This window comes from Homarus americanus, unplaced genomic scaffold (assembly GCF_018991925.1).
Source record: "Homarus americanus isolate GMGI-L3 unplaced genomic scaffold, GMGI_Hamer_2.0 scaffold367, whole genome shotgun sequence".
NCBI lineage: Eukaryota > Metazoa > Arthropoda > Malacostraca > Decapoda > Nephropidae > Homarus > Homarus americanus.
In genome coordinates this window covers 9,085,588-9,100,365 of record NW_024743709.1, presented here as the reverse complement: position 1 = coordinate 9,100,365, position 14,778 = coordinate 9,085,588, and the positions used below count along the sequence as shown (strand labels likewise).

At 43.1% G+C, this 14,778-nt stretch overlaps 1 protein-coding gene across 1 annotated transcript; it reads left to right on the top strand.

Annotated features, from left to right (window-relative positions):
• Positions 1-7,445: 7,445 nt before the first annotated feature.
• On the top strand, positions 7,446-8,405 carry LOC121877465. The gene has a single exon (XM_042383231.1). It carries the CDS (start codon positions 7,446-7,448, stop codon positions 8,403-8,405), a length of 960 nt encoding a protein of 319 aa, XP_042239165.1.
• Positions 8,406-14,778: the final 6,373 nt, after the last annotated feature.

Sequence of the window (14,778 nt, the reverse complement as noted above, 5' to 3'; positions counted from 1 at the left end):
GCCTGGTGTGTCCTGTGTAGGGGGATGGGAAGTGAGGAGTGGTGCCTGTTGTGTCCTGTGTAGGGGAAGGAGGTAAGGGAGTGGTGCCTGGTGTGTCCTGTGTGGGGGGATGGGAAGTGAGGTGGTGCCTGGTGTGTCCTGTGTGGGAACCTGTGTGTCCTGTGTAGGGGGGGAGGATGAGGTGGTGCCTGTTGTGTCCTGTGTAGGGGATGGGAGTGAGGGAGTGGTGCCTGGTGTGTCCCTGGTGTGTCCTGTGGGGGAGGGAGGGGAGGAGTGGTGCCTGTGTGTCCTGTGGGGGAAGGGAGGTGAGTGGTGCCTGTTGTGTCCTGTGTAGGGGAAGGGAGGTAAGGGAGTGGTGCCTGTTGTGTCCTGTGTAGGGGGATGGGAAGTGAGGTGGTGCCTGTTGTGTCCTGTGTGGGGGGGATGGGTAGTGAGGAGTGGTGCCTGTTGTGTCCTGTGTAGGGGAAGGGAGGTGGTGGAGTGGTGCCTGGTGTGTCCTGTGTAGGGGAAGGGGAGGTGAGGGTGGTGCCTGGTGTGTCCTGTGTGGTGCCTGGTGTCCTGTGGGGGGATGGGAAGTGAGGGGTGCCTGTGTCCTGTGTAGTGAGGTGGTGCCTGTTGTGTCCTGTGGGGGAAGGGAGGTGAGGAGTGGTGCCTGGTGTGTCCTGTAGGGGAAGGGAGGGAAGGAGTGGTGCCTGTTGTGTCCTGTGTAGGGGGATGGGAAGTGAGGGGTGCCTGTTGTGTCCTGTGTGGGGAAGGGAGGTGAGGGTGGTGCCTGGTGTGTCCTGTGTAGGGGTGGGAGGTAGGAGTGGTGCCTGGTGTGTTCTGTGTAGGGGGAAGGGAGGTGAGGAGTGGTGCCTGGTGTGTCCTGTGTAGGGGAAGGGAGGTGAAAGGAGTGGTGCCTGTTGTGTCCTGTGTAAAGGGGATGGGAAGTGAGGGAGTGGTGCCTGGTGTGTCCTGTGTAGGGGGAAGGGAGGTGAAGGAGTGGTGCCTGGTGTGTCGTGTGTAGGGGGGTGGGGAGGTTGAGGGAGTGGTGCCTTTAGTAAGAGGGCATTTGAAGGGCACAGAAATGAGTCGTATTCTGATGCAAAGGAGCGTGAAAAAAGTTGGAAGTTTCTGACACACACACACACACACACACCCACACACCCACACACAAGGAGACAGCTTGGACTGGCTGCACTCAACGACCTTCACTTCCCTAACTGTAAAGTCAGGTGCCCATTTACTGAAAAAGTGTTTAAATATATTCTTAAAGGGGTAAGAAAGACAGAAAAAGTAGAAATAGAAAAGAAAATTCACCATATAATTGTTACAAAAATACGAAGTAATGACAGGCATCAACAGTGATCTTATCGAATGATATAACAAATTTGTCAAATATTTATTTTATGGTTGTCATACTTGTAGTTTTTTATTTATTTCAAGAGACGAGAGAAAAAAATAAACTTTTTCCTGTATATGTTAAGTGACCTGGGGTGAAGAGTGACTCACATAAACGAGCCTGGTGAGTGAGAGGCTACCAGGGGTGAGTAATAGGGGGGGGGGGGGCAAGTACCTCCCCGTGACATCATCAAAACTGTAGTGTTACATTCCTGACTCACGCTCCGGCGTTACCCGGCAATAAATTGCAAACAATTGTGTTAGTTGCGAGGATGGAATATTAATGTGGTATGAAAGGTTAAACGTTACATCGCCTGGTGTTTTGTTGGCGTCTATTTGTGTGTAATAATTGTACATAATCCTGTTGTCGTGCCCTGGGTGTTGTCATCTACACCTCAGCGGTGAAGTAAATTGATTCAACTTGACTTAAATGTGTAATTTTGTCATAAATTTGAGTATCTATTATTGTTTATTTTTATTTGATGGAGAAGAGATGACTTGTCCGTTTTCTGTCTGTCTATATGTTGAGTTATAAGTTTAACATTAAGTAAACTTTACACCATTTAATAACAAGAATATGCAGCTTCGTGTCCTCCAGCAGACGATCAGGAGACGATTATATTACACGTGTTGTGACCCTCTGGTGCAACATGGACTGACCTTCAAACTGTGACCTCTGACCTTACCCGGGGGCGATATTAAAACACTAGACTCCTCGCGAGGCAAAGCTGAAATCTGAAACCAGTGTCATAAGTCAAGCGAGAAGTGTGAAGACATAAGCTTCATGAAAGTGAAGTAAATAAACAAAGCTGTAATGGAAACCTGGTCTGAAAACGAACTAGGAAAAAAAGGAAAGAAAGATTCAATAAATGGCACAAAGATAATTACTGTAGGTATCCATAAAGTAGAGTTGGCGTAAATGGTCCAAAAACTGACGAAGGTGAAAAATAAAACAAATAAATATTAGATAAACGGCACAGAGGCAAGAGACATATTCGGAGGGCTCGTCAATTAGATGCTGCGACACGGGAGGTGGTCGGGACAGCTGGCTCACCGCCACACCTCCATCACTAACGATAACACGTGGGTGTCTGCATAATCGTGGCACCTGGACACCTGGTTAATACCATGATGGATGAGGCAGACCACACAGATGGGCAGCCACCGACACCTCACGTCAGGTCTTTGTGGCAGCTTTAGAATATCTCTGACGGAATTAGATGATTTTTGTAACCGGGTTAGAATATTTCCGCGACACAGCTCGAATATTTGTGACTGTTCGAATACTTCTGTAACATTGATGGAATATTTCTATTGGTAGGGATAAAACATTTTCATGGCAGAGTTAAAACATTTCCGAGGCAGTCATGTACCTGTAATACTAGTGTGAAAAAGACGTACTATTTGCGAGGCAGGGATAGAGTATTCCATCAGTGTTGACCCAGGCCACACAGGATAACGTGCCAGTTCCTAGAAGGATATTTACCCTTGGGCTTAAAATAAATTCAAGAGAACAAGCAATCACAACTAAAATCGCCAAGCTAAAGAAAGTCGGTCAGAAAGAATTCAAAGCACTAGGAGTGGATGGAGCACAGACCAAGAGGATGAAAGAGGCAATTAACGAGATAGGTCAGAAAATCCTTGGATCAATGACAAGTTTCTAAGGACTGGAAATTAACAAACGTCACCTCGATAGTCAAGAAGGTAAAGTACCAGTACGACATAAAACTAAAGGCTAGTCGAGCTTAACATCACATATATGCATACCCTTTCGAGAAAATTCTGAGGAACGCCATCCTCCAACATCTGACAGAGCAGTCTCATCGACGTTTCAGAACTTTTATGATTTCATGTAAACAAATTTTTATCAGGCAAATTTGCAAACACTCCTTGAGACGGTAACAGACTACGTAGACCAACGTTTAACAGTGGATGTGTTCTTCATGCTCGGCTCGGCTCATAGATCCAGGTACAGAGCATCACAAGCAAAATGAGTGGTGTGCATTAAACACTGACTCGAACACAAACAACAAAGACTAGTCATAAACGGCGTACATACAGAACAGAAAAAAGGTTCTCAGTGGTGTACTGCAAGGAATCATAAATCGTACCTTTGAATACAAAGACAAGAAAGTGCTCATTCAATTTTTGGGCTCTTGTACGTCCCCATCTGCACTACTGTAACAAGCATGGCGGTCACACCTACACAGTGACAACATCAAAAGGGGCAACAGAGAGCGACTTGCGTTACTCCGGGAATAGTTAATCTCGAATATCCAAGTAGACTGAGGCCTTGGGACCGACATCTCTTCAGACAAGACACAAGTGGGTGAACCTCACAGACATTCATAAATCTGACAGGAATGCAAGACGTTAACACATTCTTTCTTCATGATGTCAAGCGCTACATACACAAGAGAACACAACTTCAAGCTCGCCAAGGTGTGATGAAGGACGCACATAAGAAGTGCTTCTTCACACAGAGGATGGTGACCTATGGAACAGCCAACCAACACAAGTCGTGGAAGCGAGAGCTGTACTGGGTTATAAAATAGCCTTTAACAAGACTACCAAGAACAACGAACGGATCCTACACAAGTCGGTGCCCTCCTCCACCTGCAATGGCCACCTCTAGTAGGGGATGGCCGTAAGATGAATATAGTATGTTGTTAAAATATTTCTACGGCAGGGATAAGAAGAAATAATACTGTTTCAGGGACAGAATATTTCGGTGACGACTATAATATTAGTAGAATATTTGCTACCACACGTTTAGGTAACAAAACCAAACACACACACACACACACCCACACACACACACATGCACACATACACACTCACACACCCTAAGTCTGGGTCTGAGTCCTCAATATCCCCTCAAAAGCCCTCACTGTCTCTGTTCTGTATATAGAAGACACCACTGTTTCAATTCCTCCTAGAATATATATTTTTCCTACAGTACGAGAGAAGGCGAGATAAGCCTCCCATACTCCATCACCCTGGGTTATAAAATCACACTCGGCAAGTCGCTAGTCGTACTACCAGGAAATTGGGGTGGAGATTTCCGTAGATTCCCTTGATTCACACAGGTTTTTGTTTTGTTTTGTGTTTATTACAGTATATGTATAGTACAGTCTAGCCCCTCTGGATTTCGTAGTGTTTAGATGCCAGATTTTTTTCCTCCGTCAGATTTTTCTTGTGTGTATATATAATGGGGGTATTCTGACCTTTTGGATTTTTGGGTATCATATTTTTCCTTCAGAATTTTGGCTATCTGGTTTGTTTGCCTTTGGATTTTTGGGCTGTCAGGTTTGTACCGATTATCTATCTATGTTTTTTCACTCTTCTAAATCAGACCCTCTGGATTTCAAACTCCAGATTTTTAACCTGGCAAATTTTTCAAACATATTCTCAGCTAAGTAATATTTCTACATATTTTTCAAGGACAAAATTTTCCTTACACGTTTTATTGTATCCAATTTTTCTGTCCGTTTTTCCCTACAGATTTAATGGTATCCATTTTTCACTGCAAGATTTTTCCTACAGATTTTTTTTTATCCTCCCGAAAATCCTTCCTAGGTATCACATTTCAGATATTTGAGCGAACAGATTTTACCAGCTTATATTTTTGTCTCCGTGGAATTTCAGCAAAATTCTCTGTCCACAATTTCTGTCTGAGAAGTTGTAGTTGGGGGGAATTTTTTATATTTTTTGGTCAGAATCCTATAATATTTTTTGGTGCTCTGAAACTATTGGCCTGACAGATACCTAGCCAACATATTTCCTCACGCTAGATGTATTGGTTCAGTGATATCTGACCCTTGTGTTGTGGGAATGTTTTTTTTTTTTGTGTTTTGATGTTCTTTTAGTGGGTATATAAAAGTGAGTATTTATAGCTGTTTTGTTTGTTTTATTCCTTTTGAGTGGGAGAATGTATATTGCATGTAAAAAATTACATATATGAATGTGTGTGTGTGTGTGTGTGTGTGTGTGTGTGTGTGTGTGTGTGTGTGTGTGTGTGTGTGTGTGTAGCAACGTGCCGAGGTCATAATATTGCCTACGAATAATATACAGCAAAATCCAATTACTGATCTATGTCACGTAACACAAATCACCGCTTCTTCTATTACCTGTCCACATTAATTCATCAACTCTTGCTTGTGACACACAAAAAAATCCACAAATTTCACTCGGAATAGAAATGAGAAATATATATATATATACATGATATTCAATGCAGTTTCATATCGAATTATCGTTCAGGTGTTAAGTCGTGAATGATGTCACTAAATGGGGCATTCAGAGTTCCCCTAATGGTTTCAGGAAGTTCAGGTCACTACGATTTCCAATGTTTATCAAGCCAAGAGTTAGTCATTTATTATAGGAAGCACAAATTCCTTGGTCCCTCGTTATTGGATATTCGATCTATTGGGTGACAGGTGTTGAATAGTGGTCCTAAACTTGGTCTAAAATGAATTAATAATGTTTAATGATTTCTTGTGTCTTGTCAGAACTGATGAAAAGCTTTATATACCAATTTGTTGATTGGTAGACTTAGTGAATTTTATTTGAGACATAAAATTCGTGGACTAATTATTATTATTAGTAGTAGTAGTAGTAATAGTAGTAGTATAATTGGTAAAATGAAACGTGGCCTTCATCCTCCCCCGATAGCCACACTTCGCCGCCATTTTATTACCTTATAATTAAATATCCTAATACATAAGTAGCTATCCTGGCTGTGTTGAGTTAGTTGAGCCGCAGATCTATGCGGCATTCAGTGACTGTTGCCTCATAGTCAATATCTGCCACTGTTGTCGGCTTTGGAGCCGATGCTCTCGTTCCCCTGAGGAGAGAGAAGGAAAATTATTACTGTAACCACCATTTCTAATAATAATAAAAATAATAATAATAATAATAATAATAATAATAATCATAATAATAATAATAATAATAATAATAATAATAATAAGGATAATAAGGAAAATGATGATAATAGTGATTATATTACTATTTTTATTATTATTAGTAGTAGTAGTAATAGTAGTAATAATAGTAATAGTAGTAATAGTAGTAGTAGTAGTAGTAGTAGTAGTAGCAGCAGCATTATAATTGGTAATATTATTACTGTAGACACCATTGCTATAGTTGTTGTTGTTGTTGTATCATCATCAAAAAATAAATAAATACCAACTGGTAAAACACTGATCTCAAAGGCCCATTATCACTCTCAATAACCATAAAACTTAGCAACATTATAGATCACTTCATCACTTCTTCTAAACATCACGGTAACAAAAAACGCCACATCAGTTATAGTCAGCAGTCATAGTCACTTCTGCTGCATTAAACACAACGGCCAAATCTGGTTCGATTGAAGGAATCTCATTAATAGTTGTGAAAAATCAGGTTCGGATTCCTCGAAATTTTCACTCGTATCCGGACACCATCTGTAACTTTAATTAATTGCCAGTTGGGAATTGGCTGTTTCACGGGTTGAGGGACAGCTTTTAAAGTTTCGTGCAGCTGCTGTTTTCTGGTGCTGCTGCTCACGGTGCTACTGTTCCTGGAGCTACTGTTCCTGGTGCTGTTGTTCCTGGCGCTGCTGTTTCTGATGGGTACTGTTCGTGGTGCTACTGTTCCTGTTAGATGTTGTTCCTGATGCTGCTGTTCCTGATGCTGCTGTTCCTGGTGCTGTCTGTTCTTGATGTTGCTGTTCCTGGAGATGGTGTTCCTGGTATTGGTGTTCCTGGTGCTGGTGTTCCTGGTGCTGCTTTTCCTGGTGCTGCTGTACCTGGTGCTGCTGTTTCTGGTGATGCTGTTCCTGGTGCTGCTGTTCCTGGTGATGCTGTTCTTGGTGCTGCTGTTCCTGGTGCTGCTGTTCCTGGTACTGCTGTTCTTGATGCCGCTGTTCCTGGTGCCGCTGTTCCTGACGCTGCTGTTCCTGACGCTGCTGTTCCTGGTGCTGCTGTTCATGGTGCCGCTGTTCTGGTGCTGCTGTTCTTGATGTTGCTGTTCCTGGTGCTGCTGTTCATGGTGCCGCTGTTCTGGTGCTGCTGTTCTTGATGTTGCTGTTCCTGGTGCTGCTGTTCATGATGTTGCTGTTCCTGGTGCTGCTGTTCCAGGTGCTGGTGTTCATGGCGCTGATGTTCTTGGTGCTGGTGTTCCTGGTGCTGGTGTTCCTGGTGCCGCTGTTCCTGGTGCTGGTGTTCCTGGTGCTGGTGTTCCTGGTGCCGGTGTTCCTGGTGCCGCTGTTCCTGGTGTTCCTGGTGCTGCTGTTCTTGGCGCTGCTGTTCCTGGTGCTACTGTTCCTGGTGCTGCTGTCCCTGGTGCCACTGTTCCTGGTGCTGGTGTACCTGGTGCTGTTCCTGGTGGTACTGTTCCTGATGCCGCTGTTCCTGGTGCTGCTGTCCCTGGTACTGCTGCTCCTGGTGCCACTGTTCCTGGTGCTGGTGTACCTGGTGCTGTTCCTGGTGGTACTGTTCCTGATGCTGCTGTTCCTGGTGCTGCTGTTCCTGGTACTACTGTTCCTGGTCCCTGGTACTGCTGTCCCTGATGCCGCTGTCCCTGGTGCTGCTGTTCCTGGCGCTTCTGTTTCTGGTGCTGCTGTCCCTGGTGCTGCTGTTCCTGGTGCTGCTGTTCCTGGTGCTGCTGTCCCTGGTGCTGCTGTTTCTGGCGCTGCTGTTTCTGGTGCTGCTGTCCCTGGTGCTGCTGTTTCTGGCGCTGCTGTTCCTGGTGGTGCTGTCCGTGATGTTGCTGTTCCTGATGCTGTTGTTATTGATGCTACTGTTCCTGATGTTGCTGTCCCTGATGTTGCTGTTCCTGGTGATGCTGTTCCCTATGTAGCTGTTCCTGATGTTGCTGTTCCTGGTATTGGTGTTCCTGGCGCTGCTGTTCCAGGCGCTATTGTTCCTGACGCTGCTGTTTCTGGTGCCACTGTTCCTGGTGGTGGTGTCTTGATGCTACTGCTCCTGGTGCTACTGTTCTTGATGCTACTGTTCCTGGTGCTACTGTTCCTGGAGTAGTTGTTCCAGGTTCTGTTACTGTTATTACGATTGACTTGTGTATGTGAAGGATAGTTGTAATGATTTATTTATAGGTAATTATCTAAGTTTCTTTGTGGGTAATTACTTTAAATGTAATTATGATAATTCCCTAAAATAAAAAATCTTCCTTAATGTAATAACCCTTAAATGTAATAACCCCTTAAATGTAATAACCCCTTAGTGTTATAACTCTCTAATATACAGTTATTCCCTTTAATATGTTATCTCCCAACCCTTTGAGTATGAAGATAAATCCTTAATTATGATAATCTTTGTAAGTACTCAGAAACTTAGGTCAGCATACTCAAGGGGTTAAGTTATCATACTTTAGGGGTTAAGACATCATCCTTAAGTGGTTAAGACATCATCTTTAAGGGGTTAAGACATCATCCGTAAGAGGTTAAGACATCATCCTTAAGGGGTTAAGTCATCATACTCACGGGGTTAAGTCATCATACTCACGGGGTTAAATCATCATACTCACGGGGTTAACGTAGTGTAGAGCCAGCGTGTTGATGGAGTAACTACAGTATAATGAAAATCTGAATAAAATCAGATTTAATCCTGACTTGCACGAGAACATAAAAAAACAGCAAATATTAACATCGAAAACTTAAATGAAGTGAGTAATTACTGTAGGATAATTAGTCAAATTATTTCAATGGTCATTAACATAACTAATTAGGACATTAAGCCTTTTTTTTTTACATCTGGATCTTAATCAGTGTGTTGAGGATAGTTCTTGTATATATTGAGTCTGAACAAAAACCTTTTAACTCTTCCTTTCAAAAAACAAAACAAAACACTAACAAGTTTTTCTTTTGGGAGCGGAAACAAAAGAAAGAAAATTGAGGGGGAAAAAATCAACAAAAACCTACAGGAAACGAGGAAAGGGAAACAGTTATTCTCATATTCAAGGATCATGAAGGAACTACTGAAGCGCAGCGGTCAAGTGGATCCAGCACTCGCATCCTATTCTAAGGGGTTGTAGGTCGATTCACGAGTTAATGATTACCTTACTTTACCATTTGGGAAGTGGAGGCGGTCAAGTACAGTGCCGGCTATGATGCATTAGGCGTAGTTTACAGACGAGCAGTCATATCAGTGGGGACTACTCACAAGACAACTAATTACTGTAACTGCATCCTCTTAACCCCAGATCATTAATTATTATGTTAAGGAATATCTAGATTGGCATGTTGAACAAGATCAGAATTTGGAGAAAAAAATATATAATGACCTTGGGTTTTGGGGTGCACGAAGAGTTATTGTCTTGGAAGTATAAATGAACGTGTTTACTAAATTCACTTATTCCAAATTTACAGAAAAACGCAAACATACCGTGACATTGGTAATTAGCGGCGGAAAACTGGTGAAATTTTTGTCAAAGGTCATCAAGAGGAGTAATGAGCCAGAATTACAACTTTTTAACAAGAGATCATTAAAACACTTGGTTATCTTACCCGAGAGACGAACTCTTTGGGAGTAATGGTCAGGAGACGATCACTGCAGGAGGTGAGGTTTGGGTGAAGGGTTTTGTGTTTTAGAGGACGCCTGCCATACAGACAGACGTTAATTTGTGTATGGTTATGCTTTATAATGTAGGCATTTTTTATTATTATTATTATTATTATTATTATTATTATTATTATTATTATTATTATTATTATTATTATTATTATTATTATTACTATTATTATTATTATTACTTTTATTATTATTATTATTATTATTATTATTATTATTACCTTTCCTGTCTCCAAGTTGAACAAAATAAGTTATTGTCCGCTGGAAATACATTCCCAATTGACCAGTGAAACAGCCACTCATAATGGTCTCCCCTGTGCCGATACGAACATTGGTACCTTGAAATTCCATTAGTTTTTTTTATAGTTTGTTCGAAACTTTTTGTTGCAGAATAAAGTTATCTCCAATTTGCTGTAAAAAAACATTGATTCTCTCTCTCTCTCTCTCTCTCTCTCTCTCTCTCTCTCTCTCTCTCTCTCTCTCATCACAACACACTTCATATATTTCCGTAATTATTCACGACAAAGCACCACTGTCAAATATATTTTCACCCATTTGGCAGCCGAGACACAACCACAGATATAACTACCCCACCACACACACACTGGCTGGCGTCTAATGGATGAAGTTGGTCGGGAGATTTGGTCACATTGAGTTGAATATTTTGCGAGGTGCAGAGCTTCTCTTTCTGTCTCGGGCCCCACGGAGGTGTCTGGGAGTGTCGGAGGTTTGATAAGAGTATAATATTATAAAGATAATTCATATTAACTAAGTATGTGTGTATGTGTTTGTTTGCGTGGGTACGGTGTGTGGGTGTGGAAGTAGGGCGACGACTTTGGCTTGGTAGGTGAAAGGAGGAAAGAAAATCCTAGATTATCTGTCCTATTGCCAAGTTTTCACTGTTGTGGAGGTGAATGTTTTTTTGTTTGTTTTTTCGTTAAGAGAGAGAGAGTGTGTGTGTGTGTGTGTGTGTGTGTGTGTGTGTGTGTCACAAGAGAACAAATGCCAGTATTCTTGCTGACACCAACTGTAGGAGCATCGAGGCTACCATTATCCATGAACAACTACGCTTGACTGGCCATGTTACCCGCATGGACGACAGTAGACTGCCAAAGCAGCTACTTTACAGTCACCTAACGAATAGTAAGCGTAACGCTGGCAGACAAGTGAAAAGGTATAAGGATAGTCTTAAGATAAACCTGAATGTGCCAAATCGACCCCCTCACCTGGGAGACGATTACTCCACACCGTAACGCTTGGAGGAGCACCACACGAGAAGGTGTCAATACTTTCGAGTTACCCCGACTGCATACCGAAGCAGACAAGCGCCAACACCGGAAAGACGCTGCCGCCGCCCTTCCCGCACTAGATGGAGCCATTCAAATCGTGTAACACCTGTGGTGGTGTGGTGAGAAGACTCTATATAGTGCGTGTGTGGTGTGAGAGTCAACACAGTGTAAGAGTTTCCGCCATAGGAAGTTAGGAACCCTCTCTTGTAGGGTACGATGAAGGTAGCCCTGATTGCTTTTTTTCAGAGGATAAATCATAGCGGCGAGGTGACTGACCACAGCGCCGGGGCACTTCCCTGTCATTACCCTCCACCAGGCGCTAGTATTAACCCCCTAACTACCCTTATCGCCCTCCTGCACACGTTCAGGGTATCAAGGGTATCTACTGGATCTTCGGTATTTTAGACTTAATTGGAGATTTCAGAACCTATTTAACAGGCTGACGTAAGCCAGCTGAAGGAAGGATGGTAGAAGAAGGTGTCGAAATTTCCAGCGACTGTGCTATAAGTAGACTCGTTCTCTTACTAAAGGGGAAAAATTACCTTAGGAATCGTATAGACTCTGGGACGAGGCTAGACGCTCGGCAGCTGGTCTTCAATATCATACATCTTGTCACAATTTGATATGTATCACATAATATCCCCGGGTGCATGTTAAACACAGTGCAATATGCATAATTGAATTAGATGGAGACTGAGGCAGCAGGATAAGCTTTGTGTTCGTGTATTGGCGTCTGGAGGCCAGGGGAGGAGGAGGCAGCAGTATGGTGGTGGTGTGTTTAGATAGACGTTTATTAATGTTTAGTAATACAAGAGACAACCAGACAGCCGCCCCCCGACACCCTGCCCAATGACTCATCCTCTCTCCCTCCTCCTCATGCATACATCTGGTCAGGGAGAATATAAATCCTTCATCCACAAATTTAGGAATATATAAATATAACCTAATTTAGAGAGTTGGTCAAGGAAGGGAGGTAATCAACAGGTGTCAGAGGTCTGTGTACTGCGGTTAGTGGCTAAAGTCCGTATCTTAGTGGCTAAAATCCGTATCCTTCACACTTTTATAATCAAAGAACCTCAAAAATTAGCAAAGGTGAATTTGGTGGTGTGAGACCATACGTAACTGTCTGACTTAAGCTACGACACAAAGAGGGTGGGGTTAGTGCAGAAGAAATTTGACTCAATTCTATAATAACTTTGTCGTCCTTAGTTCCAGGAAGATGTATGATGAGCGAGTGTTTGGGTGGTGGTGGTGTGGGCCCCGTGCTGTGCCGGGCTCCGGGCTGACCACTGAACCCCGGCGACCTTAGGCTAACACTGACACACCCAGTCATACGTTCAGTAAACACCGTCACGGGAGGAGCTGCAGGGATAATGAATGTGTGCTTGTGGGGGGACACATACACACAAACATTATCTCTCTCTCTCTCTCTCAGCCGTGTAAGTTACATACAACACCTCACATATTTCATCAAAATATAAATTTCGTGTTTATATTACCAACACTATCAGTCTCCCCCTCCACCAACACTCTCAGTCTCCCCCTCCACCAGCACTATCAGTCTCCCCATCCACCAACACTCTCAGTCTTCTCCTCCACCAACACTCTCAGTCTCTCCTCCTCCAACACCCTCAGTCTCCCCTCCACCAGCTTATCAGTCTCCCCTCCACCAACACTCTCAGTCTCCCCTCCACCAACACTATCAGTCTCCCCTCCACCAACACTCTCAGTCTCCCCCTCCACCAGCACTATCAGTCTCCCCATCCACCAACACTCTCAGTCTTCTCCTCCACCAACACTATCAGTCTCTCCTCCTCCAACACCCTCAGTCCCCTCCACCAACACTATCAGTCTCCCCTCCACCAGTACTCAGTCTCTCCTCCTCCAACACACTCAATCTCCCCATCCACCAACACTCTCAGTCTCCCCTCCACCAACACTATCAGTCTCCACCAGTACTCAGTCTCCTCCTCCAACGCTCTCAGTCTCCCCTCCACCAGCACTATCAGTCTCCCCATCCACCAACACTCTCAGTCTCCTCCACCAACACTCAGTCCCTCCTCCTCCAACACCCTCAGTCTCCCTCCACCAACACTATCAGTCTCCTCCACCAACACTATCAGTCTCCCTCCACCAGTACTCAGTCTCCCCTCCAACACCCTCAGTCTACCCATCCACCAACACTCTCAGTTTCCCCCTCCACCAGTACTCAGTCTCTCCTCCTCCAACACCCTCAGTCTCCTCCACCAACACCATTCCCCTCCACCAACACTATCAGTCTCCCTCCACCAGTACTCAGTCTCTCCTCCTCCAACACCCCAGCCCTCCACCAACACTATCAGTCTCCCCCTCCACCAACACTATCAGTCTCCCCCTCCACCAGTACTCAGTCTCCCCCTCCACCAACACCCTCAGTCTCCCGCTCCTCCAACACCCTCTTGTTGTCTTTTTTTCGCTCAACATTTATGGGATTTAATACTCGTAAAATCTTCAAGTTTCAAGAGAACGAATCTTACCTTGAGCCCTACCTGCCTTGAGCTGATTAAGGAAACTCATCTTCCGGTTTACCTAAAGATTTGCCCTTATAGCTTAATTTAACTTAACCTAATCAAGCCTAACCTAACCAAATTTAACATAACCCTCATCTAACCCCTCAGGTAACTTTAGGTTGGTTCATCTTCAAGTGATTACATAATTCTAAAGTAATATATTTTTTATATAATCGTCTACTAATAATCCTGAACCTCTAATCACTTAACATTAATATATAGATCAATACCTCAAGTTTCCAGGTGTGTTTACGACAAGATGATATATAATAAAGGTGGTTAAAGAATTTGTTGTTGAGTCAGTCACCCGGAACTTAGTATATTATTATATTTACAAGTTTGTGTACAACTCCCGGCCAACTCCCCGCTGACTCCACCTCGCCGCCCGCACCAACAGGCTCTTACAAGGTGGTGAATCATTGACCTTTCACCTTCATATTTCATCATTTTTCTTCGTTTCTTTGTCCAGATTTGTAAGTTTGAAGTAAGGAAATTATCTCCGTAAATTGGTTATTGTCTGAGTGTGCGCTGCAGTCTGATGGCGTCTAAATGCGTTCTAAATTTTGATATTGATTAAATACAATGAAAAATAGTACATAATGGTTAATAATTATAAGTATTTTCATTACCTACCTAAATTATTGGAAATAAATCGAATTATAACAAATATTTTTTACAAAGTTATCTTTAGTTACACAGTAGGAAAAAAAGTGTTGCCAAGTATGAGTGGTAATAAGATAGTGCCAAGAACACAGGTCTGAGGAGGTGACGTTAATGGCACCTGATCATCACTCCGCTGTCACACGCTGTTATCACCCGATAGATGGCGTTGGTAATGGTGTACCCAGATGATGTGACGTCACTTTTCTGATACCTTGGGTATGTTTATTTTGTTACTGCTTTTATTATTGTTGTTGTTATTATTATTATTATTATTATTATTATTATTATTATTATTATTATTATTATTATTATTATTATCATTAT